General features: G+C 34.1%; 2 protein-coding genes across 2 annotated transcripts; one reads left to right on the top strand and one right to left on the bottom strand.

Moving 5' to 3' along the window:
- Positions 1–3: 3 nt before the first annotated feature.
- LOC123710033 (pre-mRNA-processing-splicing factor 8) lies at positions 4–27,637 on the bottom strand. Its single transcript, XM_045661697.1, has 35 exons — positions 27,490–27,637; positions 27,215–27,411; positions 25,967–26,855; positions 25,489–25,739; positions 25,053–25,215; positions 24,453–24,670; positions 23,238–23,464; positions 22,343–22,487; positions 21,764–21,945; positions 21,235–21,441; positions 17,765–18,055; positions 16,877–17,069; positions 16,314–16,501; positions 15,308–15,546; positions 14,230–14,376; positions 13,645–13,795; positions 13,002–13,209; positions 12,276–12,481; positions 11,669–11,859; positions 10,879–11,014; positions 6,159–6,328; positions 5,755–5,902; positions 5,357–5,485; positions 4,994–5,154; positions 4,491–4,682; positions 4,187–4,381; positions 3,520–3,691; positions 3,289–3,402; positions 2,882–3,055; positions 2,348–2,541; positions 1,838–2,053; positions 1,197–1,362; positions 800–1,003; positions 414–693; positions 4–237 (listed from the first exon to the last, which is right to left on the bottom strand). Exons 2-35 carry the CDS (start codon positions 27,399–27,401, stop codon positions 77–79), a joined length of 7,095 nt encoding a protein of 2,364 aa, XP_045517653.1. The 5' UTR covers positions 27,402–27,411; positions 27,490–27,637; the 3' UTR covers positions 4–76.
- On the top strand, positions 6,406–9,997 carry LOC123710035. The gene has a single exon (XM_045661698.1). The coding sequence runs from the start codon at positions 6,452–6,454 to the stop codon at positions 7,412–7,414; it is 963 nt and encodes a 320-aa protein (XP_045517654.1). The 5' UTR covers positions 6,406–6,451; the 3' UTR covers positions 7,415–9,997.
- Positions 27,638–27,711: the final 74 nt, after the last annotated feature.

Raw genomic sequence — 27,711 nt, 5'->3', positions numbered from 1 at the left:
TTTATTGTAAAGTTTATATCTTATATTTACAGTTTTCAATTTGCATATTTAAAAAAAAACCACAGAAAACTGGTATTTAAGCATAGTGGTCCTCCCTATCAGCCGCTATTGTCGGTGCAGTGGCATCTTCCATCGCCGCGAAGTTCATAAAATGAGCCGGTCGGTGTACTTCGTGATAGAATTCACGTGGATTGCCAAGTTGTACGCCGTATTTCATGTTGGGATCGTGACGGACACCTGAATAAATAAAGTCAGTTTTATTCCTTGAATAATTTAAATTGTTTAGTATCAAGTACATAAATAAAGCTAATTAACTGAACCGAAGTTGAAAATTGAAGAAAAACATCCATATAAATATCACTTAGTGAATAAACAATAATCAGAATAAGGTGTTTCTATAGTTTCTTTCTTACCCATGAAGTTATAATTCCAACTGCCTTGTGATGGCACCATGAAGTATCCGAGGAATCTGTCCGACAGCAACATTTGAACTTTTTCATAATGACTTGGCAAATAACCTTTGGGGTTATTTCCCCTGTCAGTATTCTTGACCCCCCATTCGTATCCGCTAGGTGTCAATTTATACGCTGTTAGCGAACACGATCCAGGTGTAAACGAACACGTGATTATGATGGTCTTCTCACCGTCCCACGTTTGATTGTCAGCCATTACCTTGGCGTGTGCTGTTATGTCCTAAAAAATTATATATTACATTTATCAGGGATTTACAGTCTCAAGTTTCTTATAATTAAGCATTTTCTATAAATACTTTTTATCAAGCAAGTTAATCTTATCTTACCTGTGGCGACAACTGTGGCAATTCGTTAGGTTGTGTATGCATCCATCCCAATGGTTGTAAGTGCGCAAGCGCCGGATGTTTGGGCAAGTGTTTAGGAAGATGCACCGTCTGGTGAGTACCCCATTGCGGTGGAAGTACCGCACAGTGGACTTCGCGTACTTGTGGATTATCGGGGGGAGATGTACCATAGAGATAGCAGGCGATCTGAAAATAAAATTATTATTGCAACCTTTGGCTAATTTTAGGATATGACAAAAAATTTACAGTCCATACATTCATTCTGTCGCTTACGAATTCATATCCTACACTTATTTTCCCCATAAATAAAGATACGAAACTAACGGTGAACAGCAGCCGAAAGGCAATGAGTAATTAACATAATATATTTTTGTGTTACCTGAGCTCTCAAATCGGAGATAGTGACGAATTTTTTAAGCAGGTTCTTTGGTAAGATGTAAGTGTAACCACTTTCCTTAATGTCATCAGAGCTCACGTAGATATGGTTTGTACGTAGATGCAGGTTTGTAGCCGATATCGCACGCACACGCCATTCCGTCTTCGAACTAAAAAAGGCAGGTTTAATATATATGTTAGAATTATCCAACTTCACATGCATAGGTTTATTCAACTATAAGTATTTCAATCCATGTAAATTCCATCCAGTAAGACCATGTTAACAAATGCGAAAACTATTTCCATGCATATGGATCATACTTTTAAGCACAAGTTGTAAGTGTAAAATAAACTTATAATTTTTAAAAATAGGGTTTTAAAGTGGTTTACTCATGAGTCATATAGCAGGTTTAAATAATCAATATTTTCTTAGTATGGTTAAAATACAACTTTAAATGATAATAACATTATAAATAAAATTAAGCACTAGTTAAAGAACGATATAAATTTTTCATCTGATCAAATAATACATTTTGTTTGATATAAAAACGAACATATGCTGCGACTATACACAATGGTTAAGTTAATATATTTTGACTAGCGTATTTCTGCATTTGATCGAAATGAAGTAAAGATAATCATTACCTGAAGGTCTGCGACTCGTAGTTGCTGGTGGTAGAAGTTATGATCTCATCTCCGTGCTTATTAACCGTGCGTGTGGTAGTGGCAGTGAGCTGACTCTGCTCCTTGCTCTGCTTCTCTATCTCTGCTATCTGTTGCCGTTGGGCAGAGGGCGCCGATATCTCCATACCGAGAATGATGTCACGGATCTCCGATTGGGTGAGCGATGCCACATTAACGCTGAAATAATTGAATAGGGAAGGATAGTTTACACAATTGGGATTTATTTAAATATCTTATAATAAATAGCAAAAATAATAAAATATAGATGAAACTCTACTTTTCATTGTTAGAGACAACCTAGTATAAACTATGAGTAAATATAAAAATCTATTAATCTACATAGATCAGATATATACACAATAAACAAAAATTTCTCGTCTTTAATTATTCAATTGAATGCATTATAATTTGCCCTTCACAGAAAATTTTATTAAAGTTTGTTACACAGCTTATTGCTAAAATTCTACTCACTTGTTTTTCTTTCCATAATCGGCCAGAATAAGGTCTTTGAGCTGAACTTCCACCTTGATCCAGTCATCGTCAGAAAGCGTAGGCCAAATGTGATGAGGCTCCGTCAGCGTTGTTTTGTCTGGTTTTAGGAGGACTTTTGTACGTTCAGTGTTTACGTGCAACGCTCGTAGGATGAGGATGAGACGACTGAAGGCCTGAAGAATTAATAGAAAATCTTAAATAAATCAGTCATTTTAACGTAATTTGATAACAATTTTTATAAACCCATACTTACATACATATATTCTTAAACATTGATCAAATTGCATTGTTTATTATTAGAATTCTTTATTAATACATTTTTTTTAAATTAGTTATTAATATTTTTTGATAGTTGTTAATAAATCTGCTTTGACATTTTTTCTTTATTTTCACCAAACACCAAATTCAGTAACCAAACTGATTACCACGCCCTGTTGTCATATGTACGTGGATATAATTATAAGCTCCTGATAAAAATTGGCGAGTAGACTTAGAAGAACTAAAGATACTCACAGTGTAAGAAGATATCGTCTTAAGCCAATCGTCATACAAGTTGAACAAGACCATTTGCGGTTCAGTGGCTTTGAGGATGAGATCACCGAATTTCTCCACTTTTAGACACGCTTGGAATGGTAGTTGGAGCTCGGAACCCTTTATCACAATGTTGGGGAAATCAAGCAAGTGGACCTGTTGAGGGAAAGGTAGTTTATTATTTAAAAATATATATAATTGGAAATGTGTAATGTTAATTGTAGTTAAAAACGATGTTGTTTTATTTGCTTTAATTAATAAATAAATTACTTCTTAGAGTAGGATTTAGAATCGCGAACTCGCATATGTTAAAATCTAAATTTCAGTGACAAGTAATGAAATATCTCATATGCGTTAAATTCAAATGTAAATTTTTTTTTCTTAATTACCTCGAGTGGATCCAACATTCCCTTTCTTGTGACAATGATCTGTTTAGGTTGTTCTTCAACGGGTAGGGAACGAATCAAAGCAGCTACTTCTTCAGCAGTCTTCCATTTAGCGAGCTGTATGAAAAGTCAATAATTAAAATAATATATTTAGGGGGCAAGTGTATAAACTTTTATATGAATATACATATATATATATATATATATATATTTATATTAATTTTAATAATTAACCTGTCCGAGACGTTTTTGTCCAGCCCATACACTAGTGTGAATAATCTTGAGGAAGAGCTGTCCCGTGCGCGGGTTGAAGATGAAGATGGCGCCGTTTATTGGTTTCGTGGTCAGGTTGCCTTCGAAAGTCTTGTGAATGGTCACACGGTATACATTTGTGTCATCCACGAACCTATTAATAAAAATATAAATAAATAGAATATAAGATACTTTTACTTTCGTAGTTATTGATAAATCAGTTTAAATGTAGTAAGTAATCTTTTGTTTCTGTTAAGTTGGATTTAGTGGATTGAATTACGGTGTGATAATTAATATTCTCACTGCATCTGTGTGTATGTCAAATAAACAAAAATAATTAATGATTTTTTTAAATGGTTCTAACATTCCTAGTAAGTCCTTGTGTTTTTAATTTGTTTTAAGATTGCAAAAATAAAATCCTTCATACACCACATATCTTTAGTTTACGCGAGTGTAATTCTCGCATTAACAACAAAATAAACAGGATTAATATAACAAACAGATTTACAGATAATTAATAAAGAGAAAAAAATTCTTTTAATAATAATAATATCTTGTAAAGGAAAACGTTGCCAATTTACCCTCTGTCTAGTTCCACTTAGTTGTGAAATATAGCCCGTTCTAATCTGGTATTTAATTTATTGCTTACCAAATAATTTGGTTAGAGAACAGCTCTCCATAGTTCTGACTGGAGAGGTATGGCTCCGTTGGCTCTGAAGAGTATAACTGCAGAGCTTTCCTTATTCTCTCCCTTAGCACATAAAGAGCGGGATTTGCTTTCATTATCTTCGCCATGGCCTGTTGTATGAGGGGCTTGCAGCCGGGGAACCAGTTGCCATATGCACTGTAATGATTTAAAAAATATATACAACAGATATGCATACACTTATAACAACGTTGAGATGAGAGATTTTTAACAAACAAAATTTTTATATATGCAAAAGCTTTCTCACCTGTGGAGATTATAGGCCAAATCAATGGCAATTAGCAGACCAGTAGGTGAGGGATAAATTGACATGTTATCCGTAGTGTAGTCGAGGAACTTGGCTCGTGCGTAACGCTCAATGTCGTGGGAGTCGTAATCACCCCAACGGAGTTGTATGTCCAACCAGTACTTTTGAGTTGTTGTGTTGTCCATTGTGTCCCTAAAACCAGTTATATTAATAACCTTCTAATTTTAAAGGCTATGCTTCTTCGTATTTATTCATTGGGGTCGCACGACGTATATTTTGTCTATTTAGTTAATTACTTTTATTATATATTTATATTTAGTGCAATGAAGTGTCAATAACTAAATTAAGATGATTTAACAACACAATACCAAACTTTATCACATCCAAAATGTTTATAGAACAGATAGATCTATTTAACTACAGTTAAAATATGTCACTTTATTGGTTATTTCATTTTAGGGCAAAAACTTAATTATAAATCCATTCTAAAATATTTAACTTACTTGGTATCTGCTAGAAGCGATGGCCTCGATACATTCCACTTGTATGCAGAGAACAGAAGTATGTCAGCACAGGATGAGTTCATCTTATATGATTTCCTCGGGTGAATGGTTTCCTTTTGTACTGTCTCTATTTCCAAAGCATCTAGTTCTTGATCGAACACCTGATAGTATATTAACGTAGTAAATAAAATACGTAGAGAAATAATTTTTATCAATAATAATTTGTAAATAATTAACTTACATATGTTTTATTCAACTAGTTATATTTGTAACATCACTTTATAATAGAAGAATATATTAAGATATTTAGTGAAGACTCATTCACTAAAATGTTTTGAACAATTATATTATTAGGAATATTACCTGACACAAGTCCATGACAATAGATTCGTGAACCTTCTGCCACAAGTGAGCTCTGAATATCTGGATGAGCGATATCTTCAAAGTTGGGATCTTTCCATGCATGAAAATACCAGTTAAATCCAGTTGCACCTGAAATGATGTACATTTTTCGTTACAATTCAATAAATAGTTATTTTATTATTTTGTATGTATGATCCAGTGAGCCCTGAGCCAGAAAAACATTATTTATTTTAATACAATATATTTTTTTATATATCATATTATATAAAAACATATATATTTAAAAGTTATATTTTTATCTTTATAATTTTGCCTTCTTGGGATTCTAGTACATCATTATGATCTAAATAATGAGTATTGATCAACAATTAATAACTATAAAGATCGTGAATTTTTACCTGGAAACCGACGTACACGTTGGCACGGTTAATAGTCGGCGACCACCAAAGTGTGAAACGACGATTCGGAATCTGGTTCAAACCGGAACGTTGGGCGTTGGTCAGCTTCTTGTATTTCATGGATTCCTCGAATCCAGAGGCCTTTTCCCTATAAAAATGAATTATTATTTTTTTCATTAGGAAAACAAAGCTATAATACTAAATTCTGACCGGGAATTTAAGAAAAGGGGCAAAAGCCCCTTGTAAAAAAGAAAAAGCTACTTAAAAGCTTTTGTCTCATGGTTGTGTGCAAATTTAAAAAAAAATGTTACAAGATATATTTTAGCATGTTACGCGGTAACCATGAATGTAGGCTCGTGAATGCGTAATCGGCGTTTAAAAATTTAACAGATAAAAATGCTTACCAGAACAAACCTTCCCACGTAGGGAAGTATGTTCCCTTGAATAATGTGTGTTCCAGAATTCCTTCAACTCCACCAAGGGCTTGAATCATATCTGTCCGGTAGTTGTTCAGATTCCATAATTTACCATCGTGACGCTGATGCGTCCACCAGAATGGATTTTGCTTCAATACCTGCATTACAAAGTATTATATTATATTTGACTTCTAGATATTATATTTGACTCAGTCGTCGAAGCGCAGCCGTGCGAGTGACACGCGTATAATCTAACACGATCTTTTTAAGACAATCTAATCATGTCTAAGTGTGACCAATGTAATAAACCTTTTTCTAAATCTTTGCCTGGATGTGAATGTGCCCGATGTGAAAAAATGGTACACCTAAATACCAGATGTAGTGGTCTTACCAACAAACAGATAACCGCATTAAAGGCGGCCCCAAGCTTGGACTGGACCTGTATGGAATGTCAACAAGAATCCCCGAAGCGAAACTCCTCTTTGTATCTAACAGAGGATGCAGAGGAGGATATACCTATGGACACTAAGGGGCTAATACAGAAAATTTCAAAGGAAGTAGAAAAAACTATAAAGAAGGAAATAAACGAATTCAACCAATCTCTGCAATTTCACAGTACGAAGCTGGACGAAGTATTAGGTTGTATTGATGCTTTTAAAAACACCATAAAAGTTTTAGAAAGAAAAAACACGGAACTAATACACAAAAACAACAATCTGGAATTGAGGGTAGGTGCATTGGAGCAGCGTTTCCATGAGATGGAACAGGAGAAACTTTCTAATTTTATAGAAATAGCAAACGTCCCCCCTGCGAGTGAAGAGAATGTGAGAAAATTAGTTGAAAATGTAGCATTAAAACTTAAACAGCCCTTCGACAGTATCCGTAACACAATGCGATACCAAGGTAAAAACGACCAACCGGGCATTATACAAGTAAAACTTAATGATAAAGCAACCCAAGAAAAGTGGATTAAAGCTGCAAAAACCATTAAAACTATGGTGGCCGATGTTTGCCCCTATGAACCCAACAATAACAAAATAGTATTCATCAGGGAAGCAATGACTAAACACAACAAAAGCGTTTTATGGGAAGCCAAACAGGAATTAAAGAATAAACAAGGATATAAATACGTATGGTTTAAAAACGGTATGGTGCGTGCAAGAAAGGATGAAAACACTAAAATACAAAACCTAAGATCAGTGTTGGATATACAAGTGCTAAAAAAAAGACAGAATGCCAATTAACTGACCAATTTAAATGCATATAAATTATTATTATTAAGATGGATAGTTTAACTAGTGATATTTGTGAATTAGAAGACTGTATAAACATAAGTGATTTTGTGAGTAAAATTCCCAGTAGACATTTAAATCTATTGTGTGTACACATAAACATAAGGTCAATCATAAAATACTTTGATAGTCTTGAGCAGTGTATTTATGCGGCTGGAGCTGTTGACGTTATTGTGCTTACAGAAGTAAACATTTCTGATAAAATCAGTTGTCTGTATAATTTAGATGGATACCATATGTTTTCGGCACTCAGAAACGGTAGGAAAGGTGGAGGTATCGTAGTATATGTAAAAAAGAAACATAAATTTAATATGAAAATTGTAAAAAGCCAACATTTCGAGAATATACTTTTTACCATCACAACTCAGACAAAATACACTGCTCAAATTTGTGCTATTTACCGCCCACCTAGCCTAAGCAAGAACCTGTTTATTGACGAACTTCATAATATTATTAAGAACAACTGTCAGAAAAATATTGATTTGTATCTATTGGGAGACGTTAATATAAATCTAAAGCTAGACATTCCTATAAAACATAAATATTGCAACACATTACACAGTTTAGGCCTTATGTGTGGGATCACAACTTACACTAGGGCGGAACTATACAAAGGAACCATTACAAAATCATGCATAGACCACATATACGCTCGATCCCAAACACACGACCTATACACGGCAACGGTTGGCACAAAACTAGCGGACCATCGAGCGATCGTGCTTGCTTGCACTAAAACACAGTCACAGGATGTTCCAACATATAAAACATTAATTGACAATAATAAATTAGCGATCCTTCTAGAGCAAATTGATTGGAAGCCGACATTAGAAATGAAGTGTCCTATTGGTATATATAACTTCATACAAAATAACTTAACACAAGCATATAAAAAATCTGAATGTACAGTTAAACTTAAATCTAACTCTCTTCGAAATAGTAACCATTGGATTAATAATAGAATTATTAAAGGATGTCAGTACAGAGATAAACTTTTTACTCAATATATAAAAGATCCAAACAACTTAATACTCAAACAAAAATATAATAAAACCAGAAATTATGTCAATAAATTAATAAATAAAACTAAAAATAAAACAATTAGAATCAATATAGAAGCTAATAAAAATAATCTAAAAAATCTATGGGACATATTAAACCAACTAACAGGAAAAATTAAAACATCCATGGACGTAGCTATACAAAACGCATTTGCAAACCAAAATATTACATGTAAAGATATTGCAAATAATTTTGCAACTTCCTTCCACAATAGTATTAGTAATATAGCAACCAACTGTTTAAATCCACTGTTAGATAAAAGCTCCTACCAGCATACAGAAAATACTAGTATGAGATTTCAGTCAGCAGACCCTAAATCAGTTGCAAAGATAATTAAATCATTAAACGACAGAAAGTCTCCAGGTGCAGATAAAATACGAGTTATGGATATTAAAACATTATGTAATAAAATCAACGTAGTCATAGCTAACCTTATTAATACGAGCATTTATACTGGAAAATATCCTAACTTACTAAAAACAGGCATAGTTCGACCAATATACAAAAATGGTAGCAAAAAAATCTATAATAATTATCGTCCAATAACTATATTGCCAACAATTAACAAAATAATAGAAAAATACATATGTGGACAAATTCAAAATTATTATAAAAAACACAATATTCTTTCTAACAAACAATATGGATTCCAACCAAATAAAAATACCACACAATTGCTATCCGCATTCACAGACCACATTTATAAACATTTAAATAAAAAAGATCATGTTCTAGTAGTGTTTATTGACTACAGTAAGGCATTCGACACATTAAAGCACAGCGTAATCCTGCAGAACTTAAATGACTGCGGAGTACGAGGAAACCTACTCAAGTGGTGTGAAAACTATCTGCAAGACAGAACTTATCGTGTTAAAGTGTGCAACGAAGAAAGTTTTCCAATATCTATTACAGAAGGTACGGCTCAGGGCTCAGTCATTGGGCCTTTACACTACCTTACCTATGTTAACACATTACCTAACATAATAAAGTATTGTCAGATATTCCAATTTGCAGATGATACATGCCTAGTAGCTGCAGGGCCTAACATCCAAGAAGCAGAAACAAAGCTACAATCTGATTTCGATACATTGGCTAAATGGTCCCACGACGTAGGACTTGTACTAAATCCTAACAAAACAAAGTTCATGCATATCCGATCCAGTCACAATCTAAATTCACGTACACCCATCTTAATCTTACACAACCACACATGTGCACATTCTTATAACTCGTACCCCAATAGCTGCAACTGCAACGCTTTAGAATTAGTTCATAACCATAAGTACCTGGGGCTTACAATAGATGACCGAATGTCCTGGAAAATGCACATTAATTCTGTCTGTGATAGGCTAAGAGCGATACTTGCCAAATTCACTTTAATAAAAAATAAAATACCACTTAAAACTCTGCTACTATTATACAAAGCACTAGCCGAATCCATTATAACATATGGACTTACAAGCTATGGGAGAACATGCAAAACTTATCTAAATCAAATATTTGCAATACAAATACGTATTTTAAAAACAATTGCTCCCTTAAAATTAAAATCACAATATAAAGCGGACTACAGAAAGCTATTTGCATTTTTCAAAATTATACCTATACACGAGAAAGTACAACTAGGATTATTAAATGAAAACTACTTTACAGAAAATTATCTCAAAACAATTAAAACTCACTATCACTACTCAACACGTAGAAAATTAAAAAACGAATTTCTATTACCCAAATACAATAATTTATATGGGAAAAAAACATTAGATTACATTATTCCAAATTTAATAAACTCGATACCAGCTACACTTCTTACGAATATAACAAGAAACAATATTAAATTTAAATTAAAAAAATACTACATAAGTCAAACAATTATAAATTATGCATAACATAAATTATGCCATATACGTCATTAAAATATATATATATTCGAATATAGGAACTCATCCTGTATGTGAATAAGAATTCTCGACAAGAACAGGTTTCCTGCATCGGCTAAATATGGCGCGTCAGTGTTTAGATTTGTTTATGACGTTTTACGTGCAATTTTAAATCGTTTGAATGGTTTGATTGTTATAAATTTACAGTTTATATGTCACTGGCCTTAGTATATATATATGTGTGTTAATGATTTAATTATGTTCGACGTCCTGGTGGATAGAAAAACTGTGCACAGTTTGTGTTTCCACCACATCAACTACCTTTATATTAAGAACACTTATACAACAATAAATAAATAAAAATAAATAAAATAAATAGATTCAAAAATAAAAATAACTTAATATTGCAATGGCTTAATGATAGCTATGCTTATTGGTTATAAAACTGATGGTGGTACATAGATTAAGGATTACCTGGTATTGTTTGAATTCAGTACGTATACGCCAGCCCTTGTCGTACGCGAGCGTGTGTCTGTCCTTTTGGAAAAGCGTGTTGATACGTGGAATACCTCTGTCCCATGAATCTTCTAAATCTTCGAGGGTTAGACGTCTAAAAGTATAAATTTATAGGAAACTAAATAATTTAAATATATAAATAAAAAGTATCCCTAGTTACTACTATAAAAAGCAACTGAGTGTTGTTTACACTCAATGTATTAGAGTAAGATTATAGGGAATTCATAATTATTTCTTCTAATTAAGCGATCTATAATTACGGTAGAAAATGCAACAGAAGATATCAAAATAATTTTTTAAGTGTATTGAATGATCAGACAGCGTGTTATCAGACGAGCGCGGCCTTGTCTCAATGCGATCAGCAAGGACTCGGCCTCACGATCGTCCCCAGAGCACAGGGAGTCTCTGGATTCAGGACCCCTACGCGATTCATCATTTCATTCATAATAATATCTGACAAAATCGAAACAGTACTTTAAGGTTTTTTTTAAATATAATTCTAGATAATTCCCCGACTATGTAGTCGACAGAGATATTAAATAGCTTAAGTAAATGGTATTAGTAACCCGTATGATTAAACATTGCTATATATTTCTTTGAACAACTTTTTGTATGAAGTAATTTTAGGTTACCGTCATATAAAATATTAAAACTAAGGACATACAATGTCGCCACTATGAAAAACTTAATCACCAAAACTTAATACCTAACTTCTACTTGATACAAAAACAAAAAAACTAAATATTACCGGTTTTGCGCGTTCGCCTCCTGTCTCTTCAGAGCATACTCGGCCCATACACGCTGTGAGTCCACGAATTCTGCCTCCCACGGCTGAATGTATCGGTACAAGTTGGGAATCAGCTGGTCTTCATCGTGAGACATTCCCGAACGGAAGTGAGTGATACCGACGTCTGTTTGTTTCGACCAGCGAAGGTCAGACTATAAGTAATAATTTATATTTAAGTAAAGCACTGATGTTTTCAGTCCTGTGTATAGAAGAGAGACAAAAGGACTAGTGAAAAAGTGTATTCACGGATTAAGTTTTTGTGAATAACGGTGATTACTAATTATCATTATTGATAGTCGTGTGTACAAGAGACGCCACCTGCCATATTGCATAATAGTTTTGGGTTCTTAAAATTGTTTAATTTGAGATTTAAAAACTGAATACTTCAGTGAACAAAAAATAACAATCTGGTTCTATAGTCACTAATAAATAATCTGAATAAAATGGTCTTTGAAATCTTGTAAAATAAGCCATAAAATAGATTTAAGTCAGATTTTATCCTAAACCTTCTGAAATTATAGCAAACACAAAAACAAAAAGAAACAATGCATAGCTGTAAATATATTACCTGTGGTATAAGTACGTGACCCATAGACAACATTCCCAAACCGCCAAGCTCTTTGGGCGTGTAAAAAACAACGGGCGGGAAACGTGAGGGCATTTTGGAGTTGAGACCGATCTTGATACGCGTTTGAATCTTGTTTTCACATTTTACTAACAGATCGAGTAACTCTTGAGTGTTTACAACGGCTTCGCGGAAGTACGTCATCAGACCTAAAAAATAAATATGTTACAGAACAACGCAAGGTTTGATGGGATTGTCGTCGAAATCAAGTTTTAAGGTTTTATTGTTACCAAGTTAGTATAAATCTGCCCCACCTGGGGGACATATGACTTAAGTCAACTAGGTATACCTAATATTAGAAATTGACTATCAAGCCCAGAGAGCTGAGATAAAAATACACCACACGATATTAACGGCCAATGAAAATTTATGGATACGATATTATCTTACGCTTGATCACGTGACTAAGAGTTCTTTCTAGAAGACATGGCTCATGGTCACGGCTGTTGGAATTTTAAATGTTTTGTTCCCATAACATAACGCACATACACGAGAAAAACAGATCAGTGAAGTGCATTTTATAAGTTCTTTGTTTTAAATTGTGTTATATATTTTTGTATTTATTTTTTTTATAACTTTAAATTGTCTTCACTACAAAATAATTAAAAGTCACTTAAAGTAAATCAGAGTAATTTATATTTAGTAATAATATTAATAAAAGTAACAAACCTATAAGCGCGGTGTTCCATTTGTTAACAATTTTGGTGAACGTGGTGGAACCTGAGGCCATCAGAATCTGCCTGACTCTGTTGTGGAATCTCGCTAAGGATTCGTCGTCAACACGCAAATAACATTGCGCCGTTCGCTCTTTCGTCACTTCGTTTTGCAAGTTCCACACACCGTCACGGTGGGACAGTTCCTCGTTCTGACTGCGGCACTGAAATTCAATTCCAAAAACGTGTTAGACGCCGCAGATACCCTAAAACTGTGTGTGTGTGTGTCAAGAATCTCCAAAAATTGCGTGATTACAATAACCAAACCATTAATCTTATTCAAAGTTTGTGCCTTATTTTTTTAATAAAAATTAAAAACTTTAACCAAACTTGATATATTTTAATTAATAAGCTTAATTTAATTAAATAAGCTTGGTTTCGGTATCGACGATATTTCTATAAGAGAATCGGCAAAAAAGCGCATCGATACATCCCTAAGTTCATCATTATAATTACCGTAATTAAATCGTTCTACGATTTTGAAATGTATTTTTTCTTAGAAAACGGAAAGATACATTATTATTAAACAGAAAATTAGTAAAAATAAATCATAAAGTTACAATATTGTATGACAATTTTAATCATATTATTGTACTTACTTTAGGCAGTATCCTACACTCAAAGCCGGCCATGTTGAATAGCAAATTGGGATTGTCTTTCGAATAAACTGAGACGAAGCTGTTCTCCCATTGAATCGTTGTCACGGAACGAGGTAAACGGTTCTTGATATCCCAAAATACCGCTCGACCCCTATAATAAATAAATAAATTTGATTACATAATTAGCTTCTTATTAATCCCCGTTAAAAGCTTGCCGTGTATATGTCTGTATGTGGCATATCGTAGGGCCTGAACGAATGGGACCTCATGATGCGATTTTTTTTTCTGACGTAATCGGTTTCTCAGTTCGGCGGCCGCAAAATTCCTAAAGTAAAATGGGTATCGTTTTTCCAAATATAGAGCTCGAAAGTTGTCACGGCAGTTTGATAAATTTTAATAGGAATTTCTTGATAGTACAAATACTTGATAAATAGTACAAACATAATTTTACTTTGAAGTGTCGTAAACATGGGACTTGCTAATATTTTAAATAAACCTTCATAAATTAAATATAAAAGATTATTACTCTTAAAGATCATATAGTATGGTGTGTGTATTAATATTTAATTAAAGGTATATACTTACAAATTAACGTCATGTTTCATGAGCCTCATCCGAGCATCCCTGGGCCAGCACTTCTTATTATTGTACCCAACGATGTTTTCATTATTCGGATCCGGATGCTCTGTTAGGTATCTTTGAATGAGATCCCGGGCCTCTTCAGCCGAGAATCTATAATAAAATAAATATGACCATGTAACTTGTAATAAAAAATGACGATAAAAAAGTTTGATATATTTTGTTGAACAAAAATTTAATTCAAAAAGCTATATAAATATTTTCCTATATATAATTATTACCTATTCGACATTTGAGTAGTTTAAAAATATATAATTTACTGTATTTACATAAATGTACGAATATACTCTCTATCTATTGCATTTTATACTCTATATGAGAAAGGAATATTTTATATGTCATTGCAACAACACCTACGCAAGTGCAGTCGTCAGAAATAAAAAACATAAATATATATTTCAATATTTAAGTATAACAAAAATTATTTGATAAAAAATATAGATTTTTGGGTGTGATACAAAACGCTCCCATTATTAGACGATGACTTAGTGAATTTGTAAATAATATGTCACGCACTACATACTTGACGTTTGTTTACAAGTACGCCATACTGCCTTGTTTAAAGATGGCGTCGCACCGCCATCTTGTTTAGACAGCGTTGCAATTCTAAGTATTTTTATGAGTTTTTAAATCCAGTACTTAACAAAATAATAAAAAAACATAATTGTGTATATCATATTGTCTAATAGACACTAAAAACTTTGTAAAACAATAACATGGCGATTAAAAAGAGTGGCAGAAAGTTTATTGTCGGTTCTTCTCTTCCGTTCTACGCACTTTACTTGATTTGAGAACTGGCAGTAAATGTAAAACTATAAGCATTTTATATTTATTTCTATTTTGACGTTCATAAGTGTAGATTGTGTTACCCATATGAATAAATGAATTTAAATTGAAAAACTAATGCATATTCTGAAATGATTTTTGAACCCTTGTCAAATAGTAAATGTCAAAAATGTTACTGCGAATTTGAAAGACTAGTAAATACAGTATAAGAATTAAAATATTAGTATTAATAACTCACCTAAAGAATATATGAATCCGATCGACGTATCTGCAATACAGTCTAATTGGATGAGCTGACTCCACAGGACGGTCTTGATAAGCCAGGAAGTCATTCGGCAGTTGCGGAGGTCCGGCCATTTCACTAGCCCTTTGGAGACCTAGGACTAGCAGATCTAGCACTAGACCATAGTATTGGACTATGAATGATGCGAATTGCAGACCACGGATGATACCATATGAGTTTGTGTGATTCATGTCCTGTGGTAAAAAGTAATCATTATAATATAAAACAAACGCAAATAGATTATTGTTGGGTTTCACAATTAAAAGCCACAAAGGCTTTTTACTTTCTCCAAATAATAAAAAAATCAGAATCGTTAATGAATTTCTAGTGAATGAAGAAAAAGGAGGGTGACAAAGACAAGTCATTTCAATGTCAGATTCCTCTGCTTAAGAGGGAATCTTAAGAAAAAAGTTTTGTCATTTTGAATTATCCGAGACAATTCTTATCTTTTTGTAGATTATTAGCACTGTTAGTCATTATAGAATGTATCATTGTTTAGTTGTCTAGATCACTATGATTACTCTGTGTACCTATTATTTTTTCGGCCATTGTTATTGTTATTAACACTAATTACTTCAAAATACTCGTTTCATTAAATAGGCACACAAAATAACTGGACAAAAAGTTCGAAATAGTGAAGATAAAACTTATAATAATTATAGTATATTTTATTTTGTAATTGAATGATCAGACAGCGTGTTATCAGACGAGCGCGGCCTTGTCTCAATGCGATCAGCAAGGACTCGGCCTCACGATCGTCCCCAGAGCACAGGGAGTCTCTGGATTCAGGACCCCTACGCCATTCATCACTTCATTCAATATTCAATCACTCGCCCTAGACAAATTTTTATAAACGTGTACAGTAACAAAAAAAATTAAACGGAAGAAAAAATGATATTGAAAAGTTTTCACTTTTCAAAACTGGATTGCGGTAAACACTTATCACAGGTAAAAAAATTACCTTATAATTGATAACGACGTTATTCTTAGCAGTCATATAATCAGCAATATTGTGGTCGACTATCAACCGAAGCAATCTATTGAGAAGGGTCAGATCGATCTTTTCATAGAGTTTTTCAAAGCGGGACTCCAGAAGTACATTGCATTCTCCTTCACCTACTTCCCATACATCTTGGAGATTGTTAATACCTGAATAAAAATCCAAAAGTTAATTTATATTTAAGAAACTAAGTTAAAAATGTCAAAATAATTTGTGTCTAGAAACTTAAAAACATACTATCAGACTTTTGACGGTAAAAAGAATTTTCTCTAAGAAACGTTATTCAATTTAGTAACGAACGAATTTAAGCTTCAATTTGGTTTATAAAGACTATATTTTTTTTCAAAAAGCAAAAAATATTCAACAACTAAAGTCAAAGTCAAAAATCATTTATTGATATAGGTTACACAATGTGAACTTATGAACGTCAATAAAAAAGAAATATACATTAAATGCAAAATAAAAACTATTTCATCATTAAAAAGATAGAAGGTAACACATCGTTAAAATATAGTGATTTATACCTTGACACCACTTATAGACGAGTAGCGGCGAAGGCTCTGTGTCAGCCGGTTTCACCCATGGCGGCAGCAACCTTCGTTTGTCCGCTTCATACCACAGATATTGGTCTAAATATGCGTCTGTGATCTTCTCCAAGGGTTCCACATCATACACCGGGACTAAATGCGAGTATAGATCCATGAATTCTATACCAACCTATAAAAAATATATTTTGTTATGCAGTTCCATATCATTAACTTTTAAGGAAATACATAGTTGTAATATGGAATGATCAGATAGCGTGTTATCAGACGAGCGCGGCCTTGTCTCAATGCGATCAGCAAGGACTTGGTCTCACGACCGTCTCCAGAGCACAGGGCCTCTCTGGATTCAGGACCCCTACGCGATTCATCATTTCATTCCATTTGGTATTTTTTCTTAAGGCATCATAATAATTACTAACCTAACTATTATGTTTCTTTACATAATACACATACACATAATACAATGTTGGTAAATCGACTTAAAAAAATTGAGTTGTCATGTTTTTTAGTTTTTTTTAAATACATACATACATACATAAGGATAAAAATTTAACGTCAAAAAAAAAAATTGATTTAGAAAAAAACGATCAATTAACAACGACTTCATTTCCTTCTTTTTTGCACTAAAATGGATTACAAAAACTATTCTGAAACTGGTCTCCAACAACGCATAACTGGGAAGTACTTTATCAGAGAAAGAGGCGGAAATTCGAACCTAACTTAAGGTCGTTCTTTAAAATATCCATTATATTGGTTAAAAACAATACGTATTGTACAAAAACTATAATAAAATTTAGACAGTTTAGTTGTAATAACAATTAATAATAACTGTAAAATGTTATTATGTTTTAACAAAATATAACTCACCTCTCTAAACGTTCTTTGTGTAAGCAAATGTCTCTTGATTCTCGACAATGCTTCGTGCGGGTTGTCATAGGCCTGTTCTATCAATCCCAATTCCTCCCTTTGGCTCTGATTCAGCCTGGACTTGACACTGTACGCCTCTTTCAGCCTTTCTAAGGCCAAAATGAGCAGTTTTGTGTCGTGTTTGTATGATAGGGGCGGGAAGGGGATGGGCGCAAATCGACGAGATTCGAGCCAATGGACTGTCGTTGTGTATATTGCTACGGCTTCTTCGGGAGAGATGTAGGGACCGTCCTGAAATAAGCAGAATAAAAATACATACATACAGGGTGTCTCACGTAAAACTTCATATTTTAAAGTAAAATATTTAAATTTCGAAACAAGCTAGGGCAGGGACGGGGGCGTAATTCAATAGCGGGGGAACGCGGATTGGTTAGTCGCCATGCCGCAGTAGTCAGGAGCACACCGCGCGTTCGCGATAGAAGAGTATTTTAAAAGCGCCAATTCGTTTACTCAAGCGAGGCGCGCGTTTTGTTAGCGGTTCCAAATTCGTCGATTAAGCGACGCACCAAGTATTCAACTAATCAAGTTGTGGACAGAGAAGTTCAGGCTAACTGGTTCAACAATCAACGAAGCAAATCGTCGACAGAATAAACCCGTAAGATCAGCTGAAACCATTGACCGCACCGCCGCTGCTGTACGGAATGACCCGCGGCGCTCCGTCAGAAAACTTGCGGCATCGTTGAATATTCATCACTCCAGCATTCACCGAATTTTGTGATTAGACCTTAAATTCCATCCATACAAAATTCAAATAGTCCAAAAAATCAAACCTGAAGACCTCACAATGCGAAAAACTTACTGTGAACAAATGTTAGAGAATTTTGGACCGGAAAATGACCTGGATAAGGTTTTCTTCAGTGATGAAGCCCATTGTCACCTCGAAGGCTACGTCAATCGACAGAATTGTCGCTACTGGTCGCCGAGCAACCCACAGCAAAAGCATCAGAAGCAATTACACAGTCCTAAGGTAACCGTTTGGTGCGCGATGTCTGCGACACGAATAATCGGACCCTATTTTTTTGAAGATAATCGCGGCACCGCAGTAACTGTTACTAGCGATCGTTACGTAGCGATGTTAAACAATTTTGTTGTGCCGGAACTCCAAGAAAATAACGGGCCTGATGAGGAAACGTGGTTTCAACAAGATGGGGCTACCGCTCATACTGCTAGGGTGTCGATGAGCAGGGTCAGGGCTTTATTTCCTGGTAAAGTCGTAAGCAGGTTTGGGGACATAGCCTGGCCACCTAGGTCCCCAGATTTAACATCAGCGGATTTCTTTCTCTGGGGCTATTTAAAAAGTCGAGTTTTTGTCGAGACGCCTATGAGATGCAGTTGAAGACAAAAATCGAGGAAGAAGTGACTTCGATTACAACAGAAATGCTGCAACCCGTAATAGCAAATATGCGTCTACGTTGGCAGGAGTGCATACGCCGTGGTGGAAGTCATCTCGATGACGTTATTTTTCGTAAATAATATCCGCATTAGTGAGCTTGGATTTTGTATTAATTAAAACAATATATACGCAACGGTTGACTTTTTATTATTTTACTAAAGTTAAATCCTGGAATGAGACACCCTGTATATATGTATTTTTTAATTCGTATTTATTTAAGAAAACACTTTTTAAACGGATTGAAGCTATGTATTATTATTATAAACTTATAATTATTTACATAATTTTAAATTTAAATTTTTCCGACGTTTCGCGTGCTTTACAGCGTGCGTGGTCACGGTGACTGACGACTCAATCAAAAGTAACACCCCGTTGCAAGATGCAGGTATATATAAACTGGATTACTAAACGCAATATGTCCAGCAGAATCAAAGAACACATTGCGGACATAAGACATAGACGACATACAAAATCAGCAGTCTGTGAACACACACTAGATAGGCGTAATCACTACATACGCTTTGACCAACCGAAAGTACTTGCGACCGAAAAAATATTCTTCCCAAGATTGGTACGCGGAGCCATTGAAATAAAAAGAAACACCCCAATTTCAATAGAGAAGACGGCCTAAAATTATCAAACACCTGGGATACAATAACGCAGGAACTTACAATACTGTAGATGTATAATCTCAGTCTTACTTTAAACAAAATAAAACAAGTGCGTCTCGGGACCCCCGACAGAAAAAAAAACTTAAAGTAATCTAAGTTGAACCACATATTTAAAATTGTTTGAATTGAGAAAAGCTTAGCTTATTACTGAAATTGTATATATATTAAGATGATAATATTAGGAAAGATAATGTATTCATAAAATCTTTTATTGATTATGAAATATATTTTATACTTAGATACAATATTTTAATATGTACACTGTCAACAGTAAATGTTTAACGCACAGTACAAAAACTAAAATATGTTTAATTTGGAACATAAGATACAAGTATCACTTATTCAACGTTATTAAATTTGAATAGGTAGACATCCTTACTCATCGGCATAGAAGGCAGAGAGCCTCTGGAATTTTATTAAAGAAGAGTATCCCTTTTCCCAAAAAAGAATTACTAACTTTAGTCTAGATAGTCTAGTACGGGGAAATTGCGGCCTGCGTTTGTTCCGAGTATTAACATTGTGCGTATGTTCTATTCTAGTAAACTTATCACTATTTTTGTATACATACATAATATTTTCATAAATATATTGCGAGGGAAAGGTAAGTATATTAATTTCCTTGAATTTATCTCTCAGAGATTCCCCACATTTTAAATTATAGATTGCACGAATAGCCCTCTCCTACAGTATGAAAATAGTTTCGACATCAGCAGCATGACTCAACAATAGTAAGCCATAAGTCATTAAGCTGTGAAAGTTACTGAAATAAACAAGTCTAGATGTATCGACATCAGTTACTGAGCGATTTTTTTTAACCGCGTAAGCTGCAGAAGAAAAGAAGTCTCTTCGCCAATCCGTTAATTAATAATAAAATAAGACCACTGAAGGTTTGAATCCATGGTGATTCCAAGAAATACAGTTGTATCATCCAGATTACCAATTATTCATTTATAATTGGTAATATCCATATATAAACACAACGTACAACACTGAGTAAAGAGAGGGAAAAGCGGGTATTTGATATACGCCGAGGGTTAGAGTGAAAGGGGAGCCTGCCCAACGCGTGATTATGCGTGAGAAAGGGAAGCTAGATAGACTGCCGGCATAACGTGTTACGTAACGAAGCGGTTTGACCTCCCATAAGTTATCACTTAAAAATATTCAAGAATAAAACAAAAATATTTTTGATTAACAAAAACCATTTAGTGTAATAATTATATTATAGCAAACGATAAATCCCGATAACTTTGTAGTTCTTTTAGTCGGATTTTCGCCATAACAACTTGATATTCAAATAGCTTTGATTTTTTAAAATCCTGCTGGCTGTTCATTTATATTAAGCTCACCTTCAAATAATTATGCTGTCTCTCCTGTTCAGCCTTTAGATACAGCCTCGTCAGTCTTCCCAAATTCTTCTTGCACACGGTCTTGTCTACGGTGGCTCCTCGACGGATTCTTTCCCGATTGTAATGAGCTGTATTCGTCCACCAATCCGCCTTCATTTTAACGTATCGGAGAATCATGTTTTCTATTGGCGTCGGAAGACCTGGAACCTGTTAGATTGAGTAGATTAAAAAACGTAAACGAACGATCAAAAAGTTCTAATAATAAATATAAATGAAATAACAAGACTTTTATTTTAAATACATGAAGTTTATTTTCTGTGCTTACTTAAAGAATTATTGCTTCGAATAGAATTGAATCTAGAAATTCCGGATGTTAAATCCGGAATTTCTAATTTCTGGTTACATCATTTCGCTTTACAAAACCAGGAAGGTGGAGTATTAAAGCGTACTGTTAAGTTATGCCATACTATATTGATAAAATATATTATATATGTATGGAAAAGTAAGGGAAGTCTTATATAGGCCTTACCTTCCAAGGGATATTCGCCTTCCAGCACCTCCAGGCTTCGGACAGATGCTGCAATATTGTCCTCGCCTTATTCTGCTTGATTCCTTCTGGCATCATATCCACGATATCGTGCATGACAGACGCACGCAATTCCAGGTCGAAGTGAGATTCCACACGCTGTTTCGTCACCGTTTTAGCAACACCTAGTCAAAAAAATGCGTCCATTTAAAAAAAAAGATTTATAAACTTACCATTATGTGGTGTAAAGTACTGGAAAGTGGAATATAATAATAACAATAATGCGTAATTCAAACCCCGCCCCGCATCGTAACGCTTTACAAAATTCGTTACGTAATACTGGAACGCTCCCAAAACACAGTTAGGAGCTTACTTACTGGCAATTAAAATTTGTTTCCTTTTTATATATTGCCAATAAATAGGAATAAGAGTTAATTATTTATGCAAAAATACAAATATTTATAATATTATATACTTTATGTACATAATATTATATCTATTTTATGTACAAATAATGAAGGAATTAATAATAAATTTTAAATAACAATATTACTAAATAAATTTATAGGTATACTAGGTTACCTTTGGAGTGTCTTCCTTCGAATTGCCTGGACAGTAAGTTGCCAAGCCATCTCTCCAACAGCGGAGTGATGCCTCTCATGAAGAACAGCCACACACGCCATCCTGGAGCCCAGAAACCGCAACCTGGACCCTTTGACACTGGGCCCTACAAATATAATTAAAAACGGCCTTAGAGAAAAGTTTAGCTTTTTGTACTACTAAAATTATGTATTTTTATTATATATATATTATATTTAAAATATTTATTTTTGTTGATCAAATTATTACCAACATATAAAAAGAACACAGCGACATAGGCTGAGTTGTGTTTTTTAAATTACATTTTATTATAAACAAATATATCCAGAGGGGTAAGTTTTGATTTTTGACGAAACAATAAACCGACTGTCTCTGAATAACTGGACTGTTGGCTCATAACTGTGTTTACATGACACACACAGAAATATTTGTGTTATGTGTAATCTCTATATATATTTAAAATTCTCTTGTCACAATGTTCGTTCCCATACTCCTCCGAAACCGCTCTACCGATGCTTATGAATTTTTTATGCATATTCAGTGAGTCTGAGAATTGGCTTTTATCTTTCTTTCAAACCCTTAAGTGATAAGGGGTGTCCACTCAAAATATAAAAATATTTTTTAGAATGTTTTTGTTTTTATTTTTTTATGATACAGTATACAAAAATACATACAACCCTTAATTGCCAACCCTCTATGATCACCCCCTATTTTTCATTGTAGTAAAAAGTTTTTTTTATTGAACTAAAAAAATGTTTCCTGGAAATAACATACATGGCAAAACGACGTTTGCCGGTTCAGCTAGTTATAATATAAAATGTATACATTGGAAGATCAACTGATTAATATGGTTTGCATATTTTAAATAAAAACTTACAGTATTAAATCGGTAATATATCAGATGCTTCAAGTCCTTGCACATCCTAATCTGCCTCATCAGTTTGTACTTGTATCTGTACATTCCAGTCAGCTGACCAACGTGAGCAAATATGTACTGTAGACCATCAGCCAGTTGGAATGAGTCCACGTTATTCAGACGGTATTGGACGTGCGAGTCCACTATTAATTTTGTCAGACGGAGAATTTCTCGACAAAGATGGAATGCTGTAATAATGAAAATAATTTAAAAAATTCAACTATTTTCAAGTATCTGTTAATTATATAGCACATCATATATAATGCAGTGTAAACTCTATATAACGACGCTGTAGCCTGTAGGACTGTGCATTTTATGGCGTTATAGAATTGCTGTTATATGGAGAGAAGAAAACGTATGGATAATCCTATTTTAATTTTACTCCTTACTAATTTGTAAACAAAAGAACGAATTCCTTAGAAAGTTCATATGCATGATGCCGACAATCGAGTTTATTGCGGACTGGGATAATAAAGCGACAAAAGAACGTACACAGCTGCGCAAATTTGTACTAATTTTAGCAACTTAAAAAGTACTTTATTACTCATTCATTGTTACCGTTATCGAGAGTGGGTGAAGCTACGTAGAGTGTATAATTGTATGGAAGACGAGCTGGTAAAATCGAGGGACGTCACATGGAGTTTACACAATATGTGGTAATGCATAGATGCCTATATCTTAAACTGAACTGATTTTAATGAAACTTGGACAGTCAGAATTTACCTGATATAAATCAATATTGAAATGAATATAACATTTTCAGAGATTTGAGAACAAATACAAAAAAAATTGAATACATATGCTTCTGCAATGTTACTTTATTTTACTTTTACAACCACATTTTAAACCATTTTTCTTAATGACACTGAATTTTATAAACGCATACAAACTACCAATGATACCGTGTTTACAATTTTATATCTTAAGTAAAAAAATGATTCATTAATAAGTTCATTAATAATTCATAACAAGCACAAGTTTTTATTAACTGTAAATTTATTTATTTATTATTATTAATTGGTAATAAGTATCAATTATTTCAGAAGTTTTATTGACTTCGCTTTGATTGATTTAACTATTACTAAACTCAAATACTAAACAGTACAGCTTTCAAATTATAAAAATCATTTTTCATATCTATAAATTGTTTTTTGCTAATAAAAACATAATTCTTACCATTTCCGAAACGAGACTTCTTCCTCTCCTTAGTTGTTAGTGTCTTCACAGGTTTCAAATTAAAGTTGTAATCCAAATGTAGATAATTAAGGTTTTTCCGATGGATGAGCAAGTTCAACATGTTGTATCCTTGACGACACACTTGGAGACCAGCCTCTACCCAATCCAATGTTGTTGTTTGGAAGAATTTGGTAGATTTGAAGGAACGGAATAAGTACCTAGAGAATGAATAAGTTTTGTGCAATTGTTTTTATTTTTAAGGTGTGTATGTGTACAGTCACCTAGTTAAGGAGTGTGTAGGAAGTGGAACATTAATCAATAGCTGATATTTTCCGGTACCGCTCGTTTTGATGCAATTGCGATGTTAAATTAAAGGTGTACATAAACTATACATCTAAATAATCCTATTGAAAGAAAATAATAATAATAATCCACAATTATTGTTGCTAGACTTATATAGTATATATCTGCTAGTCTTAAACAAACAAACAGATTCTTAAAATCTGTGAAGATTTGTTGGTATACATAGCCATACTAAGCTAGTTAATAACTTCATAAAAAACTTAACCACCTCTGTAGGATAATAGAACTTCCAATTACCTCTTTTTCTGCGGTTTGGGCGGGCGATGTTTGAGTGCATTGAGCACATAGTACTTAAGCAACTTTTGATACGAGACTCGCACTTTGACAGGCTGACCCGGAGGGCAGTGCTCCTTGTACCAAGTCTTAACAAGAGGCACGTCAATGGCCCGACGACAACGACCTAAATGAAAGAAAACACTTTTTAACCAGATTGAAGCTATGTATTCATTTACCAGTCCGTACTGTTGCACATAGTATTGTCTTTTGTTAACATAGCTTTTACACATTGAAAAAAAAACAATTTTGAACCGGATTGAAGCTATATATAATCCACTATGTTAACAGACAATACCACCTAAATGAATTTAAAGAGTCGTTGAAAGTAACTGAACAAAAATAATTGTATGTAAGTTAGAAACGAATTACAGTAAAAAAAATATTAAATCTGTATTACCTGATCTCATACTAAAAGGCCTTGGAGCCCAAAGCAGCGCAATACCATTTGCCGTGTTGTCAGTGTACAATGCAGTTTCTTGTAAGAATGGTGAGACCTCTTCAGGTAAAACAAAGTCTTCCTCTTCGGGGACCGGGTCTAAGGACTTTACTGAATGTCTGTGCGAGATTGGATTGATGAGGGGATCAAAGTAAAAAGCTGGCAAGTCTGGATCTTCTGTTTTTATGTACACAACGTTGGGTGTGTGGTACCTAGAAAATATCAGAACAGTATTGTATCAATCATTTTTCTTAGTAGGGATTCTAAAGCTTAGCTAGGTGCTAAAAAGATGCCAAATATATTAAATGAAAAGAATGCATAAAACATATTTACATATGTTTTCTTATATAGTGAAATAATAAAAATTGTACTTCCATAGTATACTTAAATTTATGCCATAATCAATGGAAAATATAATATAATATTACATAGTACTTACCAAGACAGTTGAACAAAATGTGGCAAATTGTTATAGAGGTATGGGAATGCTATTCTGTATTCTGTTCTGATTGGCTGTCTGATGATGATCTTGTTAATATCGTTGAACTCATTCCAATCTTCATCTCCAGCAGAGTTATCTTTCACCAGAGGTTCAAACTTTGGACCTCCAGGTATGGCCATATTTAAGGCTTTTGCAGTGAAGAAACTCTTTGAATCAAACAAGTAAAAATAGTTGTCATCTACTAAATCAGTCAGTAGTTGGTTTGCAAGACGGTAAAGTGTTGCCATTTGTGGCAATGACAAATTCCATTTCCTGTATGTTGATCCATTAACATGTATAGTCCCTAATAATGGTTTGTGGTCATAAAACCATGACGCTACTGCCCCATCTTCCTCAGGATCCAACTCTATCTGGATCGGTTCAAGGGGCTCAACATCCAAGATATTATCAGCATAGTCTAATGGAGGTTCTTCATCGTCAAACGGTGGAAATCTCATTCTTTTGAAGTGTCGACGATCTCTTTTTTCACGCCTCATCATAATCCACATAGTGCCCCATTGAGCAATATATACAGGCTCAATTACCCAGGGTATTTCATTAACAAATGTTATAGCTCCTGTAATGTGGTATAGAACTTGTACATCTCTGATTTGTTCCCAGGGCATTGGCATGTTCTCAAGTAATTTCATAACAGCATGTGGCATGTACTTCAATGCTCCAAGATACACTCTCTTGTCATGTCTGTATTTACGACTTGTCATATCACCATGGTCTCTGATGATTTTGCGTATGTGCTCAGGTGGCATATCTTCTTTTTGAGCATCCACAAAACCAAATTTGCGTTTTTCCGCAAAACGCTTTGATTGAAGCTGAAGCCATTTTGTAGCTGTAAGAAATTATAAAAAATTCACTACTTAAGTATTTAACTGTTATCTTAAATATAAGATCACATGAATAATGTTTGCAACAACAGCATTTTCCATGTGATACTAGATAGGAAAATTATATCCATTGCAAGCAATCTACCCCACAGGAAATTATTTCAACTGATTCTTCAAGAGTGAAATATTGTTTCATGGGGTGTGTCATTAAAGTTTATATCCTTTACTTTTTACTTTCACGTGAAAATACATTGTAATGACTAGAATTAGTCGTGTGTTAAAGAAATGTTTGAAACATTTGGCACTTCTTCAATTTATATAAAAACTTAGATACTAAATGAGGAACTGACTATGGTAAACTCACCCTTTTCCTTAATCTTCTCCTCAGGAATGTGGTGAGGTTTTGGTGGTTGAGCCGGAGGGACCGGCGGAGCAGCTGCAGCAGCGGCAGCGTGCGCTTGTAAAGCGGCCTGTTGCGCCGCCGCCAGCTGTTGCTGCGCCATCATGGTAGCCCAGGGGTTGGGCCCCAATAAGTAAGGCGGCAGCGACATCGCTGCTGCCCTATAATCAAAATATTATAACCTTACCAATACGCGAAATCAATCACAAAGTGATCCGCTTGAAAATGTAAGAACTTACTTTGATTACGCCCTTGAATAACACTTATTTATTTGATTTCAAAAACAACATTGAAACGTATCATCTTATATTTCACATGTTTTTAAAGCGACGCCAATTGTTATAGACACGCCAAGCGCCGCCATTTGCATTTACATTTAGCTGTTGCTGTTACCACAGATTACTAAATATTCAAGAACAATAAGTAATGTAATAAATGTGATGTGTGTAACAGATGTGCTG

The sequence above is a fragment of the Pieris brassicae genome, chromosome 5 (genome assembly GCF_905147105.1).
Source record: "Pieris brassicae chromosome 5, ilPieBrab1.1, whole genome shotgun sequence".
Taxonomy (NCBI): domain Eukaryota; kingdom Metazoa; phylum Arthropoda; class Insecta; order Lepidoptera; family Pieridae; genus Pieris; species Pieris brassicae.
Note: the sequence above shows the minus strand (reverse complement) of the source record. Positions and strands in the feature narration are given on the sequence as shown.

What these genes read in the sequence shown, in the direction of transcription:
- LOC123710033 (XM_045661697.1), bottom strand. Translation starts at nt 27,401, where the DNA reads ATGTCGCTGCCGCCTTACTTATTGGGGCCCAACCCCTGGGCTACCATG. An exon ending in GTCACGTACTTATACCACAG is followed by an intron (nt 11,860 to 12,275) that starts GTAATATATTTA and finishes TATTACTTATAG; the next exon opens with TCTGACCTTCGCTGGTCGAA. An exon ending in TTGGAATTATAACTTCATGG is followed by an intron (nt 238 to 413) that starts GTAAGAAAGAAA and finishes TTATTTATTCAG; the next exon opens with GTGTCCGTCACGATCCCAAC.
- LOC123710035 (XM_045661698.1), top strand. Translation starts at nt 6,452, where the DNA reads ATGTCTAAGTGTGACCAATGTAATAAACCTTTTTCTAAATCTTTGCCT.